We start from the raw sequence: 26,638 nt of genomic DNA on the forward strand, positions 1-26,638 counted from the left end.
CTTACTATCGACTCTTTAATAAAGATAAACTTGCATATTTATTATAAAAACTTAAAAAAATTGTTTAAAATATTTGATTTTATACTTAAGCAAAGTTAAAGAATTAAAAAAAAGATTAATTTCTTTTTAATATTTAAAAAATTTAATGCAAAAAAAAAACAATAAAAATAATTTCATCCATAAAAAAGCCTAAGAAGATTTTGCTAATTAATAACAAGCACAAATAATTTTTGAATAAACTTAACTTAAAAAAATAGTATTTGGTGTATAAAAAAAAAGCTAACAAAAGTTTGTCAAATAGTTAAAATTATATAGCAAACTAAAAAGTAATAAATAATTTTACGACACAATATGTTTTACAGAGGTTGTTAAACTGGTTTATACATCTTTTAATAATTATAACTAGTAATAAATTATACTTTTTATAGTATTTTGAAAACTTTAATTAGATTACAAAATAGTATCAAAAAGAACTCTCAAGAATATGTAGAACAACAATCAGTAGACTTGTTGTTTTATTATTTTTAAAATTAAAAAAGAAATTTTACATACTTTGCTTTTCAACAAAAACTTTTAATGTTTTATAACTTACTGCATCGGAAAAATATTTTTTTTTTTATTAATAAACTTAAACTTATTTAAAATTAGTTGTATTTTAAGTTCTAATTACTGATATTAACATTTTAAGTCTTCACCTTTTCAGTGGTAAAACTGTGTTGTTTTAAAAGAAATATCTATGTAAACTACTTCAAAAATAATACTTTGCTTATTTGTTTTATTTATGTAGTATATATTAATTTTACTAGACAAAATTTTAGTTAGGTTGCCTCTTATAGATAAATACGAACATATACTTATGTATTTGTCTTAAAGGAACTACCTTTTTCAGTTTTCAGTTAGATTTATTTTAAAATACTTTAATCTTACATTGAATACTTTTCTAGCAAAGTCATAGAGTTTCTTTTCGTACTTTAAAGGTCCATTCAAAAAAAAATTTTTTGAAGCCTCATTCATTTCTTTTTTGTTCTGAGTTTTTGTTGACATTTGTTTTTCTTGCACGACTAAAAAAATTGTTTTTCAATACTTGGTTTGTTAATATAACTAAAAGTGACAAAAAGGATTTTAAAGACACAATAATTATATTTTTGTAAAATAATCATCTAAAATTTTTTAAATCTTTGTTTACTTGAAAAAAAAAGTTATAAAGAAGTTTTACTTGTTATAACTATGCAATGATTTAAACAACTTTTTCAAAAGGTTAAAACAAAAAATGCTCTTATTTTAGACTTATTTTCATTTCTTTTAAATAGCTTTTAATGACTTTGTACAATTTAGTTTTAAAAATATTTTTTTACTTTATTAATGTAATTTTTGTGTAATCAAACCATTAATACTAAAGTAACATCATTTAATTTTAATCATGGCCAATAAAAGCTACAATTATAGTTGTTTTTCGACAGTTTACAAAAAGTGATTAAATACAAATCAAAAATAAATTAAGACAACGCCATTAAGTTTAACTAATTATATACATATAATTTTTTTTTTGTTTACTTTATAGTACACTTATTTGGTATTTCTCTTAAGACTATTTAGTGTAAGAAGAGTGCTAAACAATAATTTTTAACTATCAGTAGTAGAAAGGTGATATTTAAACAGTTTAAAATTGCCATTATCATAAACAACGGTTTTGAAAGTGAAACGAATTTTTATTGTCAACTTAGATATTTTTATGTAAAATTTGTTGAAATAAAATTAGTTATTTGGAGTTTACTAACACAGTTTTTGTGTTATTAAGACTTAAACTGTAAAAACGTTGATAGATATTAGTTTTTTCTTATACTAGTTTTGTATACTTTAAAGTTAAACTTAGAATATATAAAGCATTAACCAGATTTTTCACTTTAGGACAGGCGTCGGCAAACTACGTCCTGCCAAGTACTTTTCAGCTAAGATATTCTTTAAAAAAACTAAGAACAAATTTTTTGTTTTGGTAAAAATTAAAAACTAAATTCTTTATTTTGAAAACAGTAATTACAAGAAGTTTCTTCATGCAAAATTTATCAAATTTTTGGTTAAAAAAATATTCTTTTGATAATTTTTAAACTAAATAAAACAACTGCTGCTCACGAAAGACTTTTTGCTATAGTGCGACTCGCTAGTAACTTAGTCTAGGAAATTTGAACCGTTAGTTATGACAAACTGCCGACCCCTACATTAAATAAAATAAGTTTACTTGTTTAAAACATTAAGGAGATTCAAAATCGTTAGTTATATTCTAACAACCCACAGTCATTTTATGTTTAAAGTTTTCATAACATTTATAAATATATAAAACTTTCTAATTATAGTTATATTTAAAATATATGATTATTTTATTTATATAAGTGATAAATATTGTCTGACTACTCCTCTTCGGTGCTTATTGTTTTAAAACAAAGAAAGAATATGTATATCTAAATAAAACTAGAGGTGTGCGACTCGATAACCGAAAATTATTTTTCGGGCACCAGGTCCTAAAACCAAACATTTTGAGCGTCTTTTTTGATCGTTCAATAAATTTTACTATTTATATAGCTCAGGGTTGCCAAATTTGTTTCTCAAGGTTTTCAAAATATTTCCTTCAGATTTTTAAAAGTACACATTTCAGGGTCTATTTTTAGTTCTAAGTGAAGTTTAAGCTAAGAAAATGTGTTAAATAGTATAAAAACATTTATAAGATACTGTAAAGCTACTTAAGGTGTGCTTTTTAATAAAAAATGTTTGATGATGACCAAAAATATTAATTTATACGACATATTTTTGTGTCAAATCAAGATTTTACTACTTAACATGTTAAAATTGTCAGAAACTCCAGGTTTTTCCAGGTCTTTTAGCCTAAATTATCTTTAAATTTTATAAGTCTGACTAAATTCCACTTTTACTTTTTTATAAGTCTTATCTATCTTTTTTTATTTAAAATTTACATTTTTTATATAATAATTTTTCATTACTGAATATTAATACTTGTAGAAAGTTTAAAGACTTTGTACTAGTCTAAATAAACTTTACCTTTTATTTTGTTAAACATATAAAAAGTTATAGCTGTTTTAGATAAGTTTTATGTTCTAATTAGATTTTAACAACCTTGTTTGTTTTAATTACTTGCATAATTCTTTTATTATTAATAGTTAGTCAGTCAAGTCTTAGTTTTAAGTTAGTAAATTTATAATTCTGCAAATACATAAACTTAAGTGGACATAAATTAGAAAAATTATATATAGTTGTTAAGAAAGAGTGATAATATACAAAGGTATAAGATATGTTTTTTTTTTGTTTTATACTTTATTTAAGATGTATTTAAACAAGTATGTTCAAGTTTTTTTAACTGAAAAATTTGCTATTTTTTTTTATCTGACCTATCAATCTAATTGTTTCAAACTAGTGATTTTTTAATTTAAGAATGTCAATCTGCATCACCCCCTAACAAAACGACCACGCGACGCCACTGGTTTGAGGTATAAATACAGATGTTAAACCATGTGTCCCATCGGTTACAACTGATTTAAGAGTATCAAGAAAAATAAATGATTATTTTTGTTTATTATAGGAGATTGTGGTCTATTGGTCGAGTTGGTGTAATCTAAACTTTGCATAAAATGACGTATTTAAAAGCTTTAATTAGCTTAAGAGTATATAAGCTTTGTAGTTTTTAAGTAAGCTACTTTAAAAGTTAAAAATAAAAAAAAGTGCAATACAAAAACCATAAACCTTTTTTTAAAGTATTTATAAAAAACATGTTTAATAAAAATATTTTTTATGAAATTTTTTAAAGAGTCGTTCATTTACCAAAAGCAATGCATTTAGATCAAAAAGTGTTTTTTCTTATAAACAGTTTGAAAAAATTCACGCTGTACTTATGCTTATAACAAAAATGTATACCGAATCATAGAGATAATTAATGAATATTTTATTTTGAAGTATACATTTGTTAGCACATTTTTTTTCAAAATAAAAAAAGCTAAACTAGGATTTATATTAGTCAATAAACGTTTAAAAGTATACTTTTATTGTGAAATATTAAATTTTTGTGTCTCTAATTTTAAATAAGTCTATTAATAATAGTAAACTTGTGAAATTTTATCTATATAATAGTGATCTATCTGATCCAGAACCGATCGATTCCTAACTTCGTGGATCCGGTAGACCACTAACTTTTGCAAATCAACCAAAAAATAAAGTTACAAAAGGTATTCTCGAGTTGTGATGAAGAACAAACAAAAAGCCTCAGTCATTTTTTTAGAGAGTTTTGAAAATTACACGAGATGTTCCGGCAAAATTTTCGAAATTTTCACTAAACATGCCGAGAAAACTTAAAGTAACTGGAGAATTTAGTTCCGGCCGGATCGCAGCCGACTATCCTAATTTCAAAAACAGATCTTAAATCAAACTAATGTATAAAACATATTCAGAAAAACTATTTTTTATTTAATAAATATTGACAAAGATAATATTATTATTTGTAGTTTTTAAAATAAGCAAACTAACGTTACAATTTATTTTATCAAAAACTGAAAATAAATAGGTGAACAACTCACAGTCTCCTTTCCAAATATTTAATGCATCTTTGTAAAAACTTGGCAGTAGAAATTCAGCTAGTAGCAGAGTCTCTTCGAATTGTTCCAATATTCCAACAAAGTAGTAGTTGTTAAGAATATGCTGTTTTGAAATTTCATAAGCTCGTTTTTTCGCTGCTTGTGTAGTACTGTAATTGTTAAAACTATGGTAGCCTATTTTAATTAAGAAAAGTTTTTGATTAAATGTTTTAAATAAAAATTACCATTTAACTTTAATTATTCTTAACCCTAACTTAATTACACTTTTCACAAAAACTGAAGATAATTTTAGTTTTATATTAAGATAAAAAAACTATTTGCAGTCTTCTTTATAGAAACTTTTCTTTCCAGTTTCTTAAAAACGAACAAAAGCGTTCATGAACGTTTAGTCAGACTGTTAAAAAAGAATACAAACTAAAGATATTCCTATAAATGCAGTATTCGTAATCGTAAATGCGATAAATTTTGTTTCGAATTTGATTGTCTTTCTTTTTACTAAGCTTAGAGAAAAATTATTGAAATTTAGGTTTCATATTTAGACATAATTTTTTTTGAAGTAGTTTTTTTAATTTTAATAGTCTTTTATAGTTTAAAATTAAAGCTTAGTATAGCTCCTAGAAAAAATATTTGGTTAATGATTAAAGTTACTACTCTTACAAATAGTTTAAGAAGACTCAATTTTTCAAACACTTAGAATGAATAATAAAAAAGCTGTAGTCTAATAAAAAATAAACAATAAAAAGTGTATATACTACGTTAATCAGTTTGAATATAATTTAAAAAGTTTCAAAAGCCTTAGTTGATATTATTATCTTAGATCACAAGAATAAATTAAATACTTATAAAATTAACATGTTTTTTATTAAAGGCGTTTGTAGGATTGCTAGATATGGTTTTAAAAAGTGACATTAGGTGGGCGTTTAAACCTAAATATGATAAAAATTGATTAGATCTTTTAAAGGGTTTTATTTTATTACCATTATGTGTAATCACGTCAGTGGCATCAATTAATATGACATCTACTACATTAAACTAGTTTGAATTAAATAAAAAAAAATAAAACAACAATACTAACAAAATTTAATAAACTAACTAAAAATACTAACAAGTTTTAAAATTAAAATTGTTTGAAATAACTATCCTTTAAAAAGTGGGTGTTGTTAAATAGCTGTTTTAATTTACAATTTTAAGTATACTAAAAAATAATTTTTCTAGAGAAAAATTCATTAAGCCTAAAAACTTTCTATAAGTATAAATTATTTCTTTTTCTAAATATGTCACTCGTTTAGTGTTTTCTAGATATTTTTTAATACTACTAGATACCGATTGTTAAAATAGTAGTTTTTCAAGAGAAAAAGTGTTACTAATTAGTTTTATTACAGATTTAGAGACTTTAAAACCTATTTATTTTGTATTCACATTAGCATAATATAGTTTTTTAATGTTAAAATACTTTGTTTTGTTCATGCAGAATTTATACTAACTTTGTTAGAGAAGTATGCTTCGTAGCTTTTATAATTTTAGCTTTTTAAATGTTATTGGCTGTAAAATGTATGATTTTATCTATTTTAAGTCTTGAACAGGGGTTGGCACTTTACGACCCATCAGGTAAATATCTCCTTGTTTTTTTATTAAATCAATTTATGCCATTTAAACTTTAAAAAAGATTAAACTTTTAAAAGTGTAATAAACTTAGTTAAAAGTAAAAACAGTGCTGACTAAGCTATAAATTAATTACAATTTTGATTTTAAAAACTTCTATTAAAGTTATTTTAGCATTTTTTTAAAATTATTGTATAAGTTTACAAAAATTGGTGGCCCGCAAAAGTTTTTGTCTATTGTATTCGGTCCGTTACTTAAAAAAAGTTATTGCTCCAGATTTGGAGAACAGTTAGAATAAAATGAAGTACGTAAGTAAGAAAATTTTCGAGATTTTCTATATTTTAAGTAAGTTTTTATAACAACTTTGCTTTAAAACATACAGTCAAATTGAACCCTACTTAGTATAACAATGTCGCTCTTAAAAGCATCAAAATACCATTGCCTTTTTTAGTTACTTTACCCAATTAATTAGAATAGTTAAGTGATTATTATTATTCAATATATTAAGTTTATCTAAAGACGTACAAGCTATAAACAAAAACTCACTTAACACAGTTTTCTTCACTTCCACACAGGAAAGGTAGATACTGATAAGTTGAGTTTGTGCAAGCCGGGTGTCTCTTCTCAACACATTCATCTATAGTCTGTAAAAAAAACAAAGAATTATATTTTGGGTTACTTTTTTTATTACTTTACTCATTATAAACCACTAGTTTGTTTTTTAATCTTTAAATGAAGTTTACAATAAATATATTTTTTAACACTGTTTTAAATATTAAAATCACTGTTAGTTAAATTAACCGTAAAAATATTTAGCTTGTCTGTATACTCAGAATGTAATTTTTTACAAATTTACGTTAAGACATAGATACAAAATTTACAAAACCTAAACTGTTTCAATTTAGTCAAATTTAAATAGATTATCATTTAAATTACGAAAAATCGAAAATAAGATACAAAACTTATCTTTATAATTTTTTAGTTAATGTGTATTTTTATTGTTCAGCAAATTCCAAGTTTTAAGAATTTTGTTAAACTTCTGACCAACTAAAACCATAAAGGTGTACTTGTGTGAAATGTTGTACTATGAACTTTGTTCGAATTTTATATCGTTGAAACTCTTTTAAATCTAATTTCAAAAAAAATAATTTCAGATGAACAAAGATAAAACTTTATTAATTACAACAGAAAAAATATTTCAAAACAACTGTACGCAGTAGATCTTTTTACGAAAATTCTGTTTACGCTAGTTTGTTAGGGAAACAATGTTTGTGTTTGAAAACCACAATTATTACGGTTAAATTATAGTTGTTGATACAAACTATGTTATACCACATGATAACTATAAAAAACATATTTTTAAAAAGTAAAAAATTAGAACAAAAAGTTTTAAATATTTAAAACTTATAATAAACATTTAAACATCTTTTTAATTTATGATACATACATAGTAATCAATGTAATTTGTTAAAGAAAACTATATATTTTTGTGTGTGTTTATGAAAAAGTAGTAATAGAACAAGTTACAACATTTTCTAAAAACTTTATCAAAGATATTATAAAGTAAAAAAAAAGGAAACCAAGTATAAATTCAAAATAATATAATACGCTAAGTAAATATTTATAACTTTATTATGATATAAGTTTGTTAGTAAAAATAAACCAAACGTTGAATTTACTTTTTAAAACAAATTATTGTAAATGAAGTTAATAAGTAAATATAAAACACTAGTACAATTAAATTTTAGGGATCACCGTTTGTAGCGTGAAGCATTGAGTACTAACTAAATTTGTAATACAATTTTTTTATGTGTTACTTTTAATACTATTCTAGTATTTTTTTAAGTAGTTACATGTTTTCTATTAAATCTTTACGATGTTGCGTTTAAATATTATTTAAAAAGTTACTAAGTACTAAGTACTAGTACTAGTTATACATTTTAGGTATAAAATAAGTATTTAATCATACCTGAAATTTAAACAATAGTTTTTATACAAAAAAGTCCAAGAATTTAAGAACTTTACTGTATACCATTTTAATAACCTACGACTTCAAAGTATTTTACTTATATAAAGTATAAAGAAGTTATAATATTTTACTTATATATTAAGCTTGCCTATATGTAAATTTTAATGTATACGTTTTTTAATAATTTTATCTCATTATGTAACATATAATTGAAATCAGAGTCTCTAAACTCATCATATTTAAAGGGTATACTATCAAAACCTACCCGATTTTTTTTCTCTATCTATTATTATTTATTTTTTTGGAATTTTTTAAATTTATTTCTTATTTATTTTTCACTGTCACTGTTACCCCTAACCCTTACCCTCGATCGGTAAGCAGTTCTCAAATTTGACTGGGTGGATTTTGATCGGCTGGATTTTGATCGCGGGTGGATTTTGAACGTGTCCCGTTAAAATATATTTTTAATAGAAATCCAGAAGGTTATCTATATCAAAAAACTTAAAGCCGTTATCATAGGTAAACAAACATTTTCTAAGGTTTTTTCGTATAATGTATGATATTCTTCTACAAATAGTTTTTTTTTTTTCGTTTTATGACCATTTTGAATTTGGAAATAGTTTAATAATAGTTGTTTATGTGCTTTGGGCTTTAGATTTTGAAAATATTGGATATTAAGTTGATTCCTAAGCTAGATTTGTGAACTGTTGCTGCCAAATTTTTGAAGTGACTTTTGACTGAATTTGCCGTCATAACGAGTGGCAAATAGTAGCTGAGATGAATGTTCTGCAAGATGAAGACAGCTTCTGAAGATTTGACAGAAATGCTTGTTACAGGGATTTGTTGCTTTGGAACGTATAATTGGAGATTGGTGACTTTGGAATTGTTGAATATTTGGTTGTGAAAGTTTTAATTTATTCAGTTTCTGCCTTGTATAAGTTTTATGTTTATGTTTATTTAATCACTGTAATTTGTTTTTTCTTTTTATGTTAGTGTCTTTCAGTTTAAGTGGCTTAGGTTTTAATGCCTAGGTCCTTCGTTGGACAATAAACTTAATAATAATAATAATAATGAAATTCTACTATTATTGTAAAAAACGGAAAAAAATTAATGGTTTATCAAACTGTATACTAATTCTTTAAATATATTCTGACTTTTATTTTAAGTATCATAAAACTTCTACATCAACATAAATCAGTTTGTGAAAAGAAGTTTAATGCTCTTAATTTGAAACATAACCTAGGTAAACGACAAAAAACAAGTAAATCTTTAAAACTTATGTAAATACTTGTTGTTAAAAAAAGGAAAAATATTAGTGGAATTATTTTTATTTAATTTTAAAATAAAGTATACATAATTTTTTTTATAACTCACAATATTTGTTTACTACATAAATTACAAGTAAAAACAGAAAACTTGATCATTCAAAACAGCCAATCGATTTTTTTACAGAATTACTTTGTAAAATTTTATACAAAACTATTTAGGGTTTTAATTGATAGTGTTTTCAAACTTTATCCCTTTCTGCTCACTACTATTTTTAGAATTTAATGCTTTGCTTACGCGTTAGAATGTCATTTTATGGAGTTTAAAAATAGGCGTATTTGTGAACCTTATATTTTCCGCAAAGTTTAAAACAAAACACTCATTGTACACTTTAAAACATTTAAACAAAGAATAATAAGAACAACTTATTTTAAAGTTTAACTTTTTTACAGTTTTACCACCAGTTTTTACATACAAGTTGTTTTTAGTAGTTTAGTTATTTTTGAGTTGACTTCTCTTTACATACAAAGTTTGTACAAAATAAGTTTTTCAAACGAATAATAAACTTAAAAGTTATTTATGTCTTTGTGTGTTAGTCTAAAAAGTAATAACGAAAACCGTAGTAGATTGTTATAAACAAAAACAAAGAAATTTGTATTTGGCAACAGGTAGATTATACTAGATTCACTTAGACTTACAATTATTTACTTCTTTTCTAATTTACTTTTTTTTTTGTGTGCATTGTTTAAGCGGCTCAGGTTTTAATGCCCTAGTCCATCTTCGCACAATAAACTCCAATAATAATAATAACAATTGATCATAATAATTGATCAGTTTCTTAAATTACTTATAAAATAAACGAACTACTTGATTGATAAAAATCAGTTTAAAGAACTTTAAGCTTTACTACTAGTCAAAATTACTTACAACTTAAACAAAACTTTTTCAACTTCAGATAGTTTAATACTTTATTTTCAAAACAATGTTTCACTGGAAAAAGAGATGATCAGTTAATAATAAAATCTTATTCAAATAGATTTTTTGAGTAAAATATTGCTTAGAAAACAAAATCTTAAAATACTTGAAGCTAATTATTTTTTTAAAACAAATTGAGACCTTAAATTATTGTCCTTAAAGATAAAAGTTCTATGAGGTTTAATTTTGTGGTATAAACTAACCTGCTTAATCTTCCAAAAGTAACTAATTAAACATTCAAAAAGTTTGAGGTGATTTTTTTTTAGAAAAACAAAACATTTATTACAACAACAAGAATTAATACGAATGTTTACTGTAGATCTAATTTATGTAAAAGTTTTATAGAGTTCAGCTAACCATGTGTATGTCGAGCTGTTTGCAATCCTCAACGTTTCTACATCCGGGTTTTCTTGCCCATCCGTACCTCGCAAAATAATACCGAGAAGTGAACCAGTCAAGTGGATTTCTGATTACGTTTATGTAAGTTGGCTGCTTTGCTCCGGCAAATCTAAATAAAATTCAAAATTGTTCGAAATGTTTTTCAAATATGGAGTCATACTTCTAGTAGCATAAACAACAGATTCTGTGGCTTTATTTAAATTAATTAAACTTCAAAATGAAATTGCCAAAATTAAATGAAAATTTATTTTAGCAATTTTTAGATGTTTTAAAAACTAAATCCCTATAATTTTCACAAACTTACCTTAAATACAACTAGTAGGAAAAAACTAAAAATAATGATGTTTTGTAAACTAGCATTAAACGATTATAAACATGTCATCTTTAGGTTGGAAAACCTCAGACAAAAAAAAATAATTGCGTGAAATTGACTGACATATATTATGCGGTTTTATGTTTTTGACAATATATCGAAATTATTTTAAAATAAAATTAGTTTTCTTGACTATTGATTTTTATAGATAACATTAAGTTATTGCTGTATACATATTTTTTTTTGTTATCGTTACGTATTACAACGTATATTACAGTGTAAAATTTAGATTCAGATTTCAGATCAAAATTTATATTTGTTCAAGAAATTTACATTTTTTGAACAAATTATACATATAATAAATACTTTTGTGTCAATGATATTCAAAAGTATAAAATATTTTTACACCTAAGCTAATTAATCTTTTATTTTTACTTATTTTGCCGCAAATCACTCTTTCAACAAATATTATATATTATTAATAACAATTTTTCTCCTTTAGAAAATTTATTTTTTTAAAACTTTTTTATTTATAACTTTGTTGCAGTTGTTTAAAAAGTAAATATTTCAAATCTTCATTAATAAGTTCTTGTGTGTACAGTCTTTATTTAAACAAAACTAAAAATTTGCTGTAGCTAATCTTATTCTGATTATTCAGTATATAATAAAGTTTTATCAACTGATTTTTTTATGTATATACATAGAGTTATAGATACGAATTATTACAAGGTTCTTGTTATAAAAAATCGGTTAACTTTTAAAGAAAGAGTTATAATGGATTTTATGAATTCAAAAGAAAGTTTTACTCTTTTATAAGTTTAAAAACATACGAAAATTAGCGATACACTTAATTGAGGTTTATGATCTTGCCGATTCCTAGCTAAGAACGTGCGAAGTTCGGATCCAATTAAAAAAAAATCAATAGCATTTTTTGAAATAAGACGCCTATATTTCGAAAAAAATCCACATTAAAATCATATCAAACGTTCTCTGAAAAGACACAAGTAAACCATCTAGCATAAAAAAGTCCTTAGTGTTTGTATTTCTACAAATTGTAGCTAATGTAAATTGTAGGCTTAAAATTACTGTAAAACTTTTATCTTTAAAGATAACAATTAAACATCTCAACTTATTGTTAAGGAGAATAATATAACTTCACATATTTAAACATTTTTTTTTCAGAACAATGTTTCAGTCAAAAAGGGAAAAACAAAAACTGATGATATCCTTTTTTGATTGAAACTTTGTTTTGTAAATAAAATTTAACAACATTTTAAAGTAAAAATTACTTATAAATAATTTTTTGTAGCTGTTGAACAAGATGCAGTAAATCAAGGGTCAGCAGCCTTTTATATTTAATAGGCGACTTTCTCGGAAAAAAATGCTCGCGAAATTGCTCATTCATAATTAGAGTAATCAGTAAAAAATACAATTTTAAACCAAAATGTGATGAAATAAGTAATATTAAAGCAATAGTAATTAATTATAGTAAAATTACAATACTTATTGTAAGTTTATACCACAAAACATTAAATAATTTAATGTGCATTTTAGTTGAAAAGTTCATCCCTGGCAGCAGTTTTTGCTCTGCGGGCCAAATTAGACCCCTGCTATAGAAGCTACAAATGTTAAACAAAAAACGAAAAAGTAAGTATTTAAACTTCAGTTTCTATTATTTGTTTGTTTAATTGGACCAATAAATACACATTGACTAATTAGTTTTATTTCAAGCTTTATAGGCTTAATTTAGTTTGAGTATCACTTTAAACTAAAACCACTTTATAAAATATATCGTGACCAAAATTAGCTGTGTAATTACGTAAAAGTTGACTTATTACAACTTATTCTACAGAATAAAGATATTACAACTTAACTTTTGGACTAAAGTATTTCTTACTTTTGACAATTTTATGGTTTTGTTTATTTTGTATACGTATCATAAAATTTTTAAATAGAACAAGTCCTGTGCTGTTTACTAATTGATTTAAGAAAGTGACTAGCTGACTTAAAATTATAATTTAAATATTTTTACGTGCTATATTCTAATATCAGTAAAAATTATTTCGTGCGTAATAATTTTGTAACCTTTTTATTTCAACATAGCTCTCGCAACAATATTGTCATTAAATCGCCCTTTTAACTACATGGAGGTAATAATATAAATGTAATGTTATCGTCATAAGTTATTTGTAATCTAAAATTTGTACGGATTGTTTCGTACAAGATTTTTGTAAAACTTCTAAATAACTTAGCTGTGTTTAAACCATTAGCAATTTAAAACTAATTATCTTATATAACCTATAAGTTTATGAAAAACATTTCTTATCTTAACAGTATTGAAATTTAATTATTTTTATGTAAAAAAAGCAAACAAACAGTTTTAGTACAGTAAAGCTTTTATGTATTCAACTTAAAACACAAGTTACTTGGTAAAGTCAAAATAAAAGTGGTGTTTCAGCAAAAGGTAAGGATGGGACATGCTATTGTTGATCTGTTGAACTAAAGTTTTATCATCGTAAAATCCTATTTCAGCAGGCTCTATCTTTTGAAAACTAAATCTGTAAATAAAAAAGGTGTATATTTTTAATTATTAAGATTATAGGTTATAAGTTAAAGTCTAAACTAAAACAAACAAAAGCTAATTTTACTGACTTCTAGGCTCTTATTTGTCTAAAGTATTATCATTGTTTTTCTAATTTAAGTTTTGGTGTCGAAAATTGTTTCACTTTTATTATATTCTATATCGAATTACTTTTTTAACAAACTAGAATTACTATAAAAGTTATACGACTACTGTAAATAATAAAACAGTGCAAATAGCTTATTTAAACTGACTTAACAATGTGTCAGTCACATAAAAACCCTATAAAATAAGTTAAACGTGACATTTGTGGTTATTTATTAAGTTAGATCTTTTTTATAGTTTAATAATTAGCTTTTCTTATTTACTTTACAAAGTTATTTTATTAAATGTAAATAAAAACTATCTTGTTAGACTTTTCTTTAAAGTTCTTAAGAGATAAAATTAAAACTATAAAAGCTATTTTTAAACTGTACATTTAGCTTTTTATAAATTCTTACTTCGGCTTTTTTAGGAAAGTATTTTTATCTTGAAATACAGATACTATTATAGAATAACATTCTTTTTTTGTAGACACATTTACCAAAACACGACTACCAACTTAAAACACAAAAAACAGGTGTAGATAACAATAATATTAAATTTTGCTATTTATGCTTTACTTAAGCTTTTCGGGTATACTTATACTAATTTAAAAACTTCACAATTACCCTTGATTTTGAGAACAAATTCTGATGATGTTGTTCATCGTTGAACTTCCGCATTTCGGCATTTTATTGTGGAAGATAAAGTTTTTGTTTGGTGGAGTCTAAAGTTAGAAAATTAGTGTTTATACTAAACTAGGTTTTGATGCTTCAATTGCACCTAAGTGTAATGATATGAAACTATTTTAGCAAACTTTATACTTCATTATTAGATCTATAAAGTTCAGAAATTTTAGAAATAAATTTAATTTAGTACAATAAGACTGTCATATACTCAATTTACAACACAGTAACTAAGCCATCAATCGAACTAGTTAAACTTAATTACAAAGCTAGGGACCTGTACTTCATAAACAAAACCGAGTTTGTGAAACTAAGCATGAAAGCATAGCAATGATATTGAAAAAAAAAGTGTTAATTGTATTTATACTAAAATAAATAGGCACAAAACATTTTTAGCGACCTTAAAGTTAAAAAAAAAAATGAAAAAAGTGTGAACAACAACTGCTAAATTAACTATAAAGAGTTGTAAAATTTAAATAAAAAACCTTTGGAAAGTCTGACTTGAGTAAAATAGCAAAGAAAGTTTTAGATGAAATTAATTCAAGTATAAGGTATAAGAAAATCTTATTTCACGGCAAAGTTTTACAAAAGTAGTCCGTTTATGTGAAATTTTAAAGGACAAGAAACATATGACATTAAAGTTCGGTATTGATAGTTCAATAGTTTGTCTTACATGTATTGAACAAAGTATTAGATTTTGCTAATAATTATAGTTTTTTAAGCCAAACATGGCATTAATGTAATTATGCGCTTTTTTACAATCATTTAAACGAGCAGCTCTTAATCTTTTTTTCATGTTTAACCCCTTTTTAGAAGAAAATTACCAAACTTACCCACAATATACAATGTAGTGCTTAATTCTGAGGAAAAAAAAAAAACTAGATATTTTGAAATTAAAGCTTATTAAACATAAAAAAATGTTGGATTTAATGAGTTTATTTAAGTTGAAAAAATACAGTTAAATAATAATTATAAATTAAAAATACATTCAATAAACATTAATCCACATAACATGTAATAAAGAAAATTTACCCCCTTAAACAAGGGAATTTATTCCAGGAGAAATTAACCCGAGGTTAAGAATCGCTGATAAAAACTGACAATAATGGCTATAAGTAAGTTAGAGCAGGCTATGAAATGTTTTATGCTACTGTTGGTAGTTTCATGTAAGTCGAGGTTTGTAACTTAAGTAAATATTACAAAGATTACAATTAAGCAGTCTAAAACGACCATCAAAAAGTGACCAAGAAAGTGTAGATAAAAGTATAATAAAAATATATGAGAAAAGTGGTTTGATCACTTCCATTCAAAATTGTATGTTTAAAACCTGCCTCTTAGACATTTATTTCCAATTAAGGGAAACTAGATACCAACACAGCAAAAAAGGATTAGTAAAATTATTCATATTTAAAACAAATATAACCAAACCACCCAAAACTAATAGAAAAAGCTATAAGCTTAATAAACCATAATCATTTTTTGTAAATTATCTTCTAACCGACACATCTTTTTTCAGATTTGCAAAAAACAATTGTATAAAAAGCGTTAACTCAAAGTGGCCACAAACAACTTTTATAGTTTGAACATCATGTATAGTTTACCAATAAACACAAATGATCAGAAAAGTTTAACATTTATTTCCTATTCCTTAGCATTCTGAAAACTAAAATCATTAAAGATTTTTTAGGTAGGAAAGTTGTAGCTTTAGAAACTTCCAGATTAGTTAAAAAAGTACACAACCGATTTAATCATTGCTTCACAGCGAAAGTATTAAAAAAATCATAATTATAAAATGCTATAAAGATCAAAGTTTATTTCAAAACTCTGCAATTGTAGAAAAGACTCCCTTATTCGTATGATGGAAAAAGAATTGTTAAGATGTGGATATAAAACACAAACCAAAATGAAATCAAAAATTAGATTTGATCAATCAGTATGTCTTCAAAATATAACCGACATAGTCTAGTTTTAGTTATAATAAAAGTAAGCAAACAGCTCTATTGAAACACATTAAAAGGTAAACCTAAAAGATAGCAATGTCATCTGGTCCATTATGTATTAAACTCAATAAGTGTTCTGTTTAACCTAGATGTTTAATATTTATGTTCAATTGGTAATAAGGAAAGAATGGTTATTTCGATTAAAATAAGGTCAATAGAAAAAATTTCTATATAAAAACTTAGCTGTCTACTATATGTCCAAATTTTAAGTAAATTTGTTTTTAGAAAATGTATTTTTACCATGTTTTAAATCTTTGCTAATAAATTATTATTTACCTATCTATATGTTTTATATATATCTTAATTTTTTTTTTAATTTACTTATGTTTTCAGAGGTTAAAAATACTACAAACAACACAATCTAATAATTGTTGAAGAACTAACTTTTCTTTTTAAAAAAGTGTTTAGTTCAACTTTAACTTTCATCCAAGAGACGTCTTCTATCAATGATTGATTAAAATTACTACCCATTAAATTTTCTCCTTTTTCAATTACTTTTTGATTTTCTCCACTTTCTGTTATATTGTGGTTTGTGTAAGTCGGTTTAAAACGGTGTTAATTATCTTTATAAAATGTTAATATTTATTTTACTTTTTAAATTTTCTTTTATAACTTTTAATTACGATTTAAATAAACTATAATGAATTTTTTTTTGAAGAAATACATAAGTTTAAATTTTTAAAGTTATTAAACTTTTAGCTTAAAAACGCTTTGCATAAAAGTGAGCTACTAATAAAAAATAAATAGTGATCTACCAGATCGACTATTTAGGATCCGACCGGATCCGGATCCTAAATGTTTTAAGTTTTATGTAGTTTCAATACAAACAAACCATTAAAATTTACTTATTATAATACCATTAAATAGTAAAAACTGTTTAATACAAATATTTTAATAAAAAAAAATATTTTCGAAATAGTTTATTTCAACACTAGGAAAAAGAACTTTGTAAAAAAAAATCTACTTATATAAAATATCAGTTTAAATGTTAAATTTCAAGCTACTTATACGACTAAACTTGAATTTTATAACTTGTATGACGTAAAAGAAAAATAAACTAAATGTTACAATGCTTTAAAAAATGACGAACTCTTTATATGAACAGCTTTACATTATACTTTTATTTACAAAAATTCCAAATATAAGATTAACAATAACTTCTTTAACAACTATTCATATTCCAGAGTTATCCTGAGTGTACTTAGTATACTAATTTGTGGCTGCCATTTTTGTTTAATATAAAAACTATTATTAAGAAAATACTTTATATGTATATATACACATATAGAATAAACTATTTAAAAATGTTAGGTTACTATAACTTTGGTAGGCAGCAGTTATTCAACAATATTCTAAACGTTTCACAGAAATATTTATACCACTATATACTATTTTACATCTAAACCAGGGCTAATTTTTTTTTTTTTGTAAATGAAAAACTTAAAAATAAAAATTTTAAAGCATTGTAACATTTAGTTTATTTTTCTTTTACGTCATACAAGTTAAAAAATTCAAGTTTAGTCGTATATGTAGCTTGAAATTTAACATTTAAAGTGATATTAACCAAATACTTAATGAGCTGTATTTGTAGAGCTTTTACATTATTAAATATATTTAAATGAGAATAAAACAGTTTAATTAAAATTGTAAAGAATTTAAAAAATTGACATTTATTAAAATTTGAATATATGTTTTATATTAACAAAATAAAATATTTCAGGTTTATAAATAGAACTAAGTTATATAGTCAGTAGAAAAATCTAATCTGCGAGAAATTTTAAATTAAAAATTCACTATCTTTATTTCAAAGATACACATAACTCAAACTTTCATAACAAAGTATTATTCGTATTTAATTCTTTAGTTTTATTTATCATTTGTTTTGTAGTATGAAAAGGAAGAAAAACTTGATAAAAACGCTCTGCTATCGTGCAAGTAAAATTTGTTCAAAAGAATTGTTTGCTAATGAATTAATTTAGATAAATATATACTTGATAAAAATGGCTATCTACAATAACTAGTAAACAAAATTATTGATTAACACTTTAAAAGTTTAAACAAAATAAAGTCAGTATGACTGGAAAAATGTTCTATTACTTTATTATGACCTTATTTCAATATTTCAACTCAAGAATTGTAGAGAAAAATATCAACCAGTTAATAACTAAATCTTATCACTCAGCAAAACCGAGAGTTATTTTCTAGACGATTGAATAGACTTGGGGACAAAGACCCATCGTCAGAATGTAAAAAAAGTATGATAGTTTACCAGTTTATGTCGGTATGACTTCAAGGCAAGTTGGTAAAAGGATAAAAAATGATATTTTAAAACGTATTTATGAACTTTGTATAAATCTAAATGCTTTAAAAAAATCTGCTATTGCAGAACACCTAGTTAATAACCCTGATTGTGAAAAGAATATAATTCAAATATTTGAAACCATTAAAACATTTTATAGCATTTTGATTAAATTAAAGTTTAGGCTATATGCATTTATTAAGAAAACCTAAGTTGTGTAGACATAAAGATTTTGATTATACTGTTTCTTTGTTTTCATAAAATTGTTTTTATAAAGTTTTATTAATTGTTACGTATACTTTATTTTAGTTTCATTGTAATTAAAACTACTTATTTGTTGTTAATTACCCTTTGCTTATTATTATTACTTTTACATTGATTAACTTCTGACTATAAAAGCTGGATTTTAAACTTTATTTTTTTGCTTAGATAACAATTGAAGAGTTAAATAAAAAATATATTTTGTTATGAATATTAAAGTTATGTGTTTCTTTAAAATAAGAATAATAAATTGTCAAAAAATGTTTAATCACTATTTTCATTCTAATTGATGTACCTGTATGTTTACAACAAATGATTGAATTAACTAAACTTAAATTAGTCTGTCTCGATTGACTAGTTTTATATATATTAAATTTCCAAAACACAATAATCTAAGTATATAAAACTGAAAGAAGCAGATCGCGGAAAACTAAGTCTTTCCAAACTAACTGAATACGGATTCGGATGTTTTTTTAATTGAGGATCCGAATCTTTAAAAAAAAAAAGATCCTGCCGCATCTAGGATCCGGCAGATCACTAAAAATAAACTAATACTTAAAAAAAATCTTTCGTAAAATTTAAGTACGTTACCTAGTTAAGTACACTAATAATATATACGTATCTATGAAATAAACGTTAAGGAATATTTTTTTCTTTGACCAGGGTCGACAGCCATTTGGTATTTGCCGGTCAAGTTTCGAAAATAAAAACTTTCGCAGTTATAGTTGTAAATACAACGTCACTTTTTTTTTCAAATCTCCTGTAAGTTGTTACCGAAACCTTTTTTAATCTTTATTTTAGATCTCAAAATGTGTAGTGCAAGTTTTTTAAGTTTTTGTATTTGTTGGCTGCATCCAATTTACAATAAAAACATGCTCACGGGCCGCACATTTATCCTTTATGGGCCGCAGTTTGCCAATCCTGCTTTTTAAATATCTAATAAGTCGAATTTTACTTTTACATTACCAGATATAATAAAGTTAAGTAGTTTTATTTATTTGAAAAAAAAAGACACGAGTATTTACTCTTATATCCTAAATGATAAGCCATGGTTTTTTCTTTAAACTTAATTACTATTTTGGTATCTTTTATACTTAAATCCATTAAAAAAAAAGTGGAAAGGTAAACTAATGAAAGTAACCATCAAGATTATATTACACTTTAGAAATAATAATTCCAATATCAAGTCACTAAAGACTTTGATAATGAGTAACAGTATGTACTTAAAATGTTTAGTTTTTATTTTATGGTTTATGACATTAATATACTTTGAATAAAAAGGTAGTAAATTTACTGTTTTGATATATTGTTTAAGTATTGCCTAAGTTTGATTGTAATTTGTGTTATGATATTTCACGTTTATCATTCTTATGCTTATTCCTTAATAAACTTTTAGCACAAAAAGTATTCTTACTAACATATAAAAAATTAAAATCTAGTTTTGCGTTTAAATAAGAAAAAAAAGCTATAAAATGCTCTGTTTCAATATAAAACACAGTTTTGTGTTTGCTAGTTTTATACAACCGTTAATTTTAGAATTAAAAAAAAGTAGATACTAACCAATTGTCTAAAAAAGTGTTATTAATCTTGTTTTTGTTTTAAAATAAACATCACCAAATATTAAAATTTTGTACTAAAATTTTCATTTTATTTTTAAATATTTCATTTGTTTTGATTTAGATTAAATCAATTAACTAATGGTAAACATTTGCGTCCAAGACCTTTAAAAATTTCAACTTAGTCTTACCCGGTTTTAAGAACTTTTGTTACTACAATAAATTACCTACACTCTATAATTAACTTTTTTATTAAAAATCTAAAGACTTTGTACTGTTTATATACTTGTAAAAGTACTTAACAACTAGTGTGCAGTTTCCGAAATTTATAGTGTACTTTTTACTACTCGAGTTTTGAAACAAAGTTTTTATATAAAGGTAATCAAAATATGTTAATTTGAGAGTATACGTTGTAATTAGTTTAACCACAGATAACATAAAAGTTTGATGGAATTTTGGCGCGTAAATTTTTGTTAGGTGCAAAACTTTAATAAATACATAAAATGAGTATAAATTTGTACAAATACCAGAAGAACTTTTTTGTATAAGTATTACTAAATAAAATATAAATCGTTTGTAATTTTTTTTAAACAAATATGATGTTTATTAGTTTTTAGGAAAGTTTCAATATTTCTGATTCGTTAAATAATGTTGTTTTAATGATGTAAAATATATATAAAACCAATTAACTTTCAAAAAATATACTTAACTTTTTAGATGAAGAATGATTACTTTAAAAGTTTAAAGATAGCCTGATCGTTAATTGTTCTTACAACGTGTTTCTATATTTTATTAAAAAATTCAAGGTTAAATTCTTAATCGGATAATGACAAATACTAAATTATTATTTAAATAAAAAATTATTAAACAAGCATTAAAAGATTTTACTTAAGCTAAAACTGATAAAAGAAAATAAAAAACTTAGGACAGTTAAAATAGACTATTGTATTAGCTTTTTTTACTTTTTGAGTCCTTAATTGTAATGTTTTTAACCATTAGTTCAATATTATTAACAATAAACATATTTTAAAGTAAATCTTTTAAAATAAAAACCTGCTCACTTTAAATAATCAAACATAATTATTTCGTAATCAAAAACTTGTACTAAAATTCGATTTTTAAATTGTATATACATACTACTAAGTATATGGAAAAAATCTTAGTCTAAAAACATCTTTTGATAACAAAAGATTTAATGTGTACTTATTCTCGTTTTATTTATACATCTTTTAAAAATTCATGTTACAAACAAGACAATTTTGTCACAGATGTGATAAATATTTGTTTTAAAAATTTAAGCTTCTACAAACAAATAACTAAAGTTTATACTCATACATGTAAAAAAGGGTACTACGTATTTTTTTAAGTAATAACTTTGAAAATTTCTAAATTAAACTGATCATTTAACATGCTGCTGGCGTACCTGATTCTGCCAGAAATAACTGTTCTTGAATTGATTTTTAGCTGGAAAAATAATTTTGCATAGCAAATAAAACTTAATTTATTTACAATAAATATTCTAAATCTGCTCTTAGCTTGATATTCAGTACATATTGTTGCTTATTTAATAATCTTTTTTTTTTTGCTTTTTAACAGCTTTCCCAATTTTTGTACTGTAATTGTTCAAAATCGCTAAACACGCGTTGACGATTTTAAATTAATTGGGCCTACAAAAGATTTTTTCTAATAATTTTAGCCCGCAGACCTGAAAAACTGTCAACCTCTATTTTAATGATGCATTTATACAGAAATCAACTAATATATTGCTTATAATCAACTGTATACTTTTTAATTTAAGTTTATAAATCGGTATAAATTTTATACCTTGAGTTAAAGATTTAAGATTTTTATACAAAAAAAAACACAATTACTATTTTATATTTTCACGAATTTAAATCCAGTTTTATGTTTTGAATTAAATCAACTGATATATTTAAAATTTCCAAGACTAAACATATTTTACTTGAAATTCCACTTGTTTCATTTCTATCAACATATTTTAAAGGATCCTCGATTAAAACATTTACATCTTTCAGAGTAAATTTAGATAGTGTTTTAGTAGAAGGTTCCAAGTTTCCTTCAACTATTCTACCTTGAACACCACGTTCGTTGGTTTCTAACTGTTTTAAATTATAAAGTTTGTTGATTCTATTAGCAGAATATGCGTTTTTAAGTTAAGTTTAATTCTAGATAGATTTTTTATTTGCAAAGTATTAATACAAAATTAATAAACTATTACAATCCGTAAGTTAATTTTATACTTCTAAAAACCGAAAAATTCGTTTAGTTGAAGTAAATCATAATCTTAAATATTTACTGGTAGAGTAAATACAAATTTAAGTTATAGAATTTTAGAAAGTTTTTATTTCATACTTTAAAAGTTTATGTTTTAATCAAATTAAAAGTTAGAAATAATGCTGTTAATAAATGAAGTATTATTTTGAGTAAATTGTTAGCTGTTTTTATATATATACTTTTTCATAAACTTAGTTTAAACTTTTTGTTCTGAAAAGTTTAAAATTTATAATAAGTTTACTTGTTTTGGTAATTTATTTGAAAGTAAAGTTAAGTACTTATTTAGTTCTACATCAAAAAAACAAATTTACAAGAGAGTTTTTTTAAAAGAAGATATTTCCGTAAGAATATTAAGTTATTTAAGCTTTTCTCATGAATCAGGGTGTAAGGGAAAATTATTCAGGTGATATACTTGTATATATATCCTTGCTTAACTTGTTTTCTCACTTTTCTATTGAAACAATCTTATGACGCTATCTTTATAGAGTTTTAAAATATTGTTTATAATTGTTTACATGAACATGTCAGGTAAATAAACCAAACTGAAAAGGTTATATACGTATTCAACTTCTTTTAAAAATGGTTTTACCTTAAAAACTTTTTTCAATTTGACCAAGTTATAGTATCTGTTGAATAAGTTAATTACTTTACAGCCTAAATACATACATCTTAATCTTACCTTTTCAAGACAACAAGTTGTACTTTTATGTTGTAATTTTTGTGTTAAATTTAATCTGCTACTTTCGTTGAGATTTTTCTGTTTTAAAACTTTCTCCTCAAGGCTTTTCTTTTTGTATTTGAAGTTTTCAACTTGAGAACGAATTTTGAACAAGCTGCTTTGTGATTTTACAAACTCTGTTTAATGTAAATAAGCATTTTACATAAAAAGATAAATCAAAGCTATTGTGAATAGTTTTTTTTTTAACTTAAAGTATAAACATAGTTAACAATTTAAAAAACTTCAGTATGTATTTAAAGTAAATATCTTACTAACTTATTTTAAATATTTTCATGAATATGTTTCTATAACAGTTTATCCATTGAAAAACATTAATAAATAATTCTAGGGTTTAAGGTTTAGACTTAAAGGTCTAGAAAATTAAAAATAATTACCATAGGTGATTTTAGTACGTAATAAGACAACAAATAGCTTTTACGTAATTGTTTAAAAAACCGTTTAATGCATAAAATCAAGTTTTGTTTTAATAATCTAAAGTAGGAATATTTTTTACACAAAATCTTCTCCTAAATTAAAGCCTAAAAAATAATTTTATTTGTATTTATCTACAATAAATTTAATAAAAGTTCACAGCTAACTGTTTATATCTTTTTTTTTTACAACTGTTGTAAAATTTCAGTTTCTTGTAACAGTATATTTTTTCGTAATCAAAACTTTTAAAAATTTATTTATAAATACAATTAAATAAATCTAAGTTCAACACAAACCTTGTCTCAGTTCGTGCTTGATATTGACTAACTCATACTCTATAAGATATATTGCAGAACACATTGTAAACAAAAAGACGATAAGTATAATTGTTCTTGAAGTCTTTCCGCTTTTTTGTTTCTGCATCACTATTCAGTTTATTTTGAACTTATTCTGTTTTAAAATATTTAGATTCATAAACGACTATTAAAAAACAAACTCGATTTTCTACACTGTGTATGCACAACAACAAGTTATTGCAAATGCTAAACGTGTTTCAATGATAAGGTTCTACTTTTAATGGAGAATGAATTGCGCCTGAGGCAATTTTTGGTTTAATATTTAATTATCATTTTCATGATTTCAATTGAAACTAAAATATTAAATCGTCAAGATAAGATACCATACTTTTTTTTGTGGATATAGTTTAATTCTTAATACTGAACAGTTGTAAGTAGTTCGATTCGGAGTACTTAGATTTGTTTACAGTTTAAGATACGCTATGTTTGCCTCGAGCAAAAATTAAGTGAATTGAAACTTAGTATAAACAACAATATTTAAGTTCGAAAAAACGTTTAACTATATAATGAAATTTTAGACAAAAGAAAATGATCGATACGTTAAGTAGCTATTTTATGTATATTAATAAAATTTTAATTAAAAATATTCAATTTAAAAATTGTAGCGTGAATTTAGTACTAAAATGGTGTCATATAAAAAAAACGTTTCGATATAAGACAAAGTCACGTTTAAGTTGTTCTTAAATAACTTATAAGTTTATGAAATATTACAGTTTACAAGTGAATGATTTATTTTTTTAATTAGGTAATTTATTTACAACTCTGTTTTATTTTTTATGAAATATAATTTGTACTTATTTTAAGGTTTAATTTTTGTAATTTGAAAAAAATAGTAAAACACTTTAAGTTTTTAATATATTTTCTAAAAAAAACTCTAAGTTTTTTAGTCAAATAAGTTTAAATAAAATCTTCATAAATAGCTTAATGATATTTACAAAGTAATGTAAATAAACTTAAGTTTTATCGTGATCGTAAGTAATGTTTTAAAAAGTCTTATCTATACTTATATCTTTTAAATTCATTAAGAAAATTTCTACTTTTTAAGCATTATTGATAACTTGAAAGTTATTTTTTCACTTAAAAAATAGTAAAAGATACATAAAACTTTAAGTTTCAATTTAAAAAACTTTAACTTAATTAGGATTTTTTTATATTTAATCAAGGTTTAAAACTGTAAAAGCATTTATAAATGCATGATCAATAAAAACTTTGTATGCTAAATGTTCAGTATTTCAAATCTAAATATCCTTTGTATAAAAAAAATTCAAGCATTTATAAAACTGTTAGCTTTAATTATGCTTACTAAATACTTTTTGTTAATTTTTTTTTATGAATATTTTCTAGTTAAATTCTTTTTAGTGCTTTAACTTTTACAATTTTTGTTCATTAATCACTATAGTAATTCATTATTAAATCTAAAAAAAAATTAATATTGAAAAACAATAAATTTTAGATCGTAAGTACTTTCGTTTAATAAAACAATCGTGTTTTTACTTTAAAGATCACAATAAAAGTTCTCAAATTAATGATAAGGAAAATAATCACCTCAAATTTTTATATTTTGTTGTCAAAACAATGTTTCACTCGTTTGGAATAAATCAAACAAGATCCTTAGTTGAATAATAAAATCTTATTCAAATAAAGTTATATTTGAGTAAAATTTTATTATTCAACTGAGGATCACACTTAATATAAAAAAATAACTGTAGATATCAATGACCAATAAAGTTTATAAAAAATTTAGTTTTGGTACTGGTTTTTACTAAAAAGTTTAAACATAAAACACTGATTTTAAAATAGTTTATTAGTTATATTCGTTTAGCGCAACTTCAGAATAAGCTTGCTAAAAACTGATAAGAATATAGTGTAAGTTTAGTAATATATAATGATTTTCAAATTTCGAGCCAAAAATAGTTACGTCATAAAGAGTTAAGTGACAAATATATTTGAAAGGTTCAGTCGAAACATATAAAAATACTCAGATGCTATTGTTTAATGTTTTAATATATTTTTAATGCAAATCATAAGAAACATTACTGCAGAATAACAAGGTTTAAAACACAGTTTTTCAAATGAAACAAATCAAACAATATTTCAAAACTTGTTATTCTGCAGTAAGGTTTCTGATGATATATAGTTAAAATATATTAAAACGTTTCACAACAGCATCTGAGTATTTTTTATAAGTTTCAATTAAATTACAATAGACTGATGTTTGTGATATTATTTAGAGTTAAGTTAAACTTTACTGATT

General features: G+C 23.7%; 1 protein-coding gene across 2 annotated transcripts; it reads right to left on the reverse strand.

Annotated features, from left to right (window-relative positions):
* Nucleotides 1-606: 606 nt before the first annotated feature.
* Nucleotides 607-24,524, reverse strand: LOC145834688 (heparan sulfate 2-O-sulfotransferase 1-like). Of its 2 annotated transcripts, none has more exons than XM_082942184.1 (10): nt 24,325-24,524; nt 23,558-23,733; nt 22,547-22,703; nt 16,852-16,982; nt 14,411-14,508; nt 13,546-13,677; nt 10,765-10,915; nt 6,744-6,841; nt 4,578-4,744; nt 607-1,061 (listed from the first exon to the last, which is right to left on the reverse strand). In XM_082942184.1, exons 1-10 carry the CDS (start codon nt 24,449-24,451, stop codon nt 886-888), a joined length of 1,413 nt encoding a protein of 470 aa, XP_082798310.1. In that variant the 5' UTR covers nt 24,452-24,524; the 3' UTR covers nt 607-885. The 2 variants fall into 2 exon arrangements, 1 of the variants encoding a protein (XP_082798310.1); XR_014369789.1 differs by having other exon boundaries at nt 933-1,061; nt 4,578-4,698.
* Nucleotides 24,525-26,638: the final 2,114 nt, after the last annotated feature.

Source organism: Thalia democratica, chromosome 4 (genome assembly GCF_965202585.1).
Source record: "Thalia democratica chromosome 4, ktThaDemo2.hap1.1, whole genome shotgun sequence".
Lineage (NCBI taxonomy): Eukaryota > Metazoa > Chordata > Thaliacea > Salpida > Salpidae > Thalia > Thalia democratica.

What these genes read in the sequence shown, in the direction of transcription:
- LOC145834688 (XM_082942184.1), bottom strand. Translation starts at nt 24,451, where the DNA reads ATGCAGAAACAAAAAAGCGGAAAGACTTCAAGAACAATTATACTTATC. An exon ending in TGAAACAAGTGGAATTTCAA is followed by an intron (nt 16,983 to 22,546) that starts GTAAAATATGTT and finishes ACAATATAACAG; the next exon opens with AAAGTGGAGAAAATCAAAAA. An exon ending in AGTGAAGAAAACTGTGTTAA is followed by an intron (nt 4,745 to 6,743) that starts GTGAGTTTTTGT and finishes TAACAATTACAG; the next exon opens with TACTACACAAGCAGCGAAAA.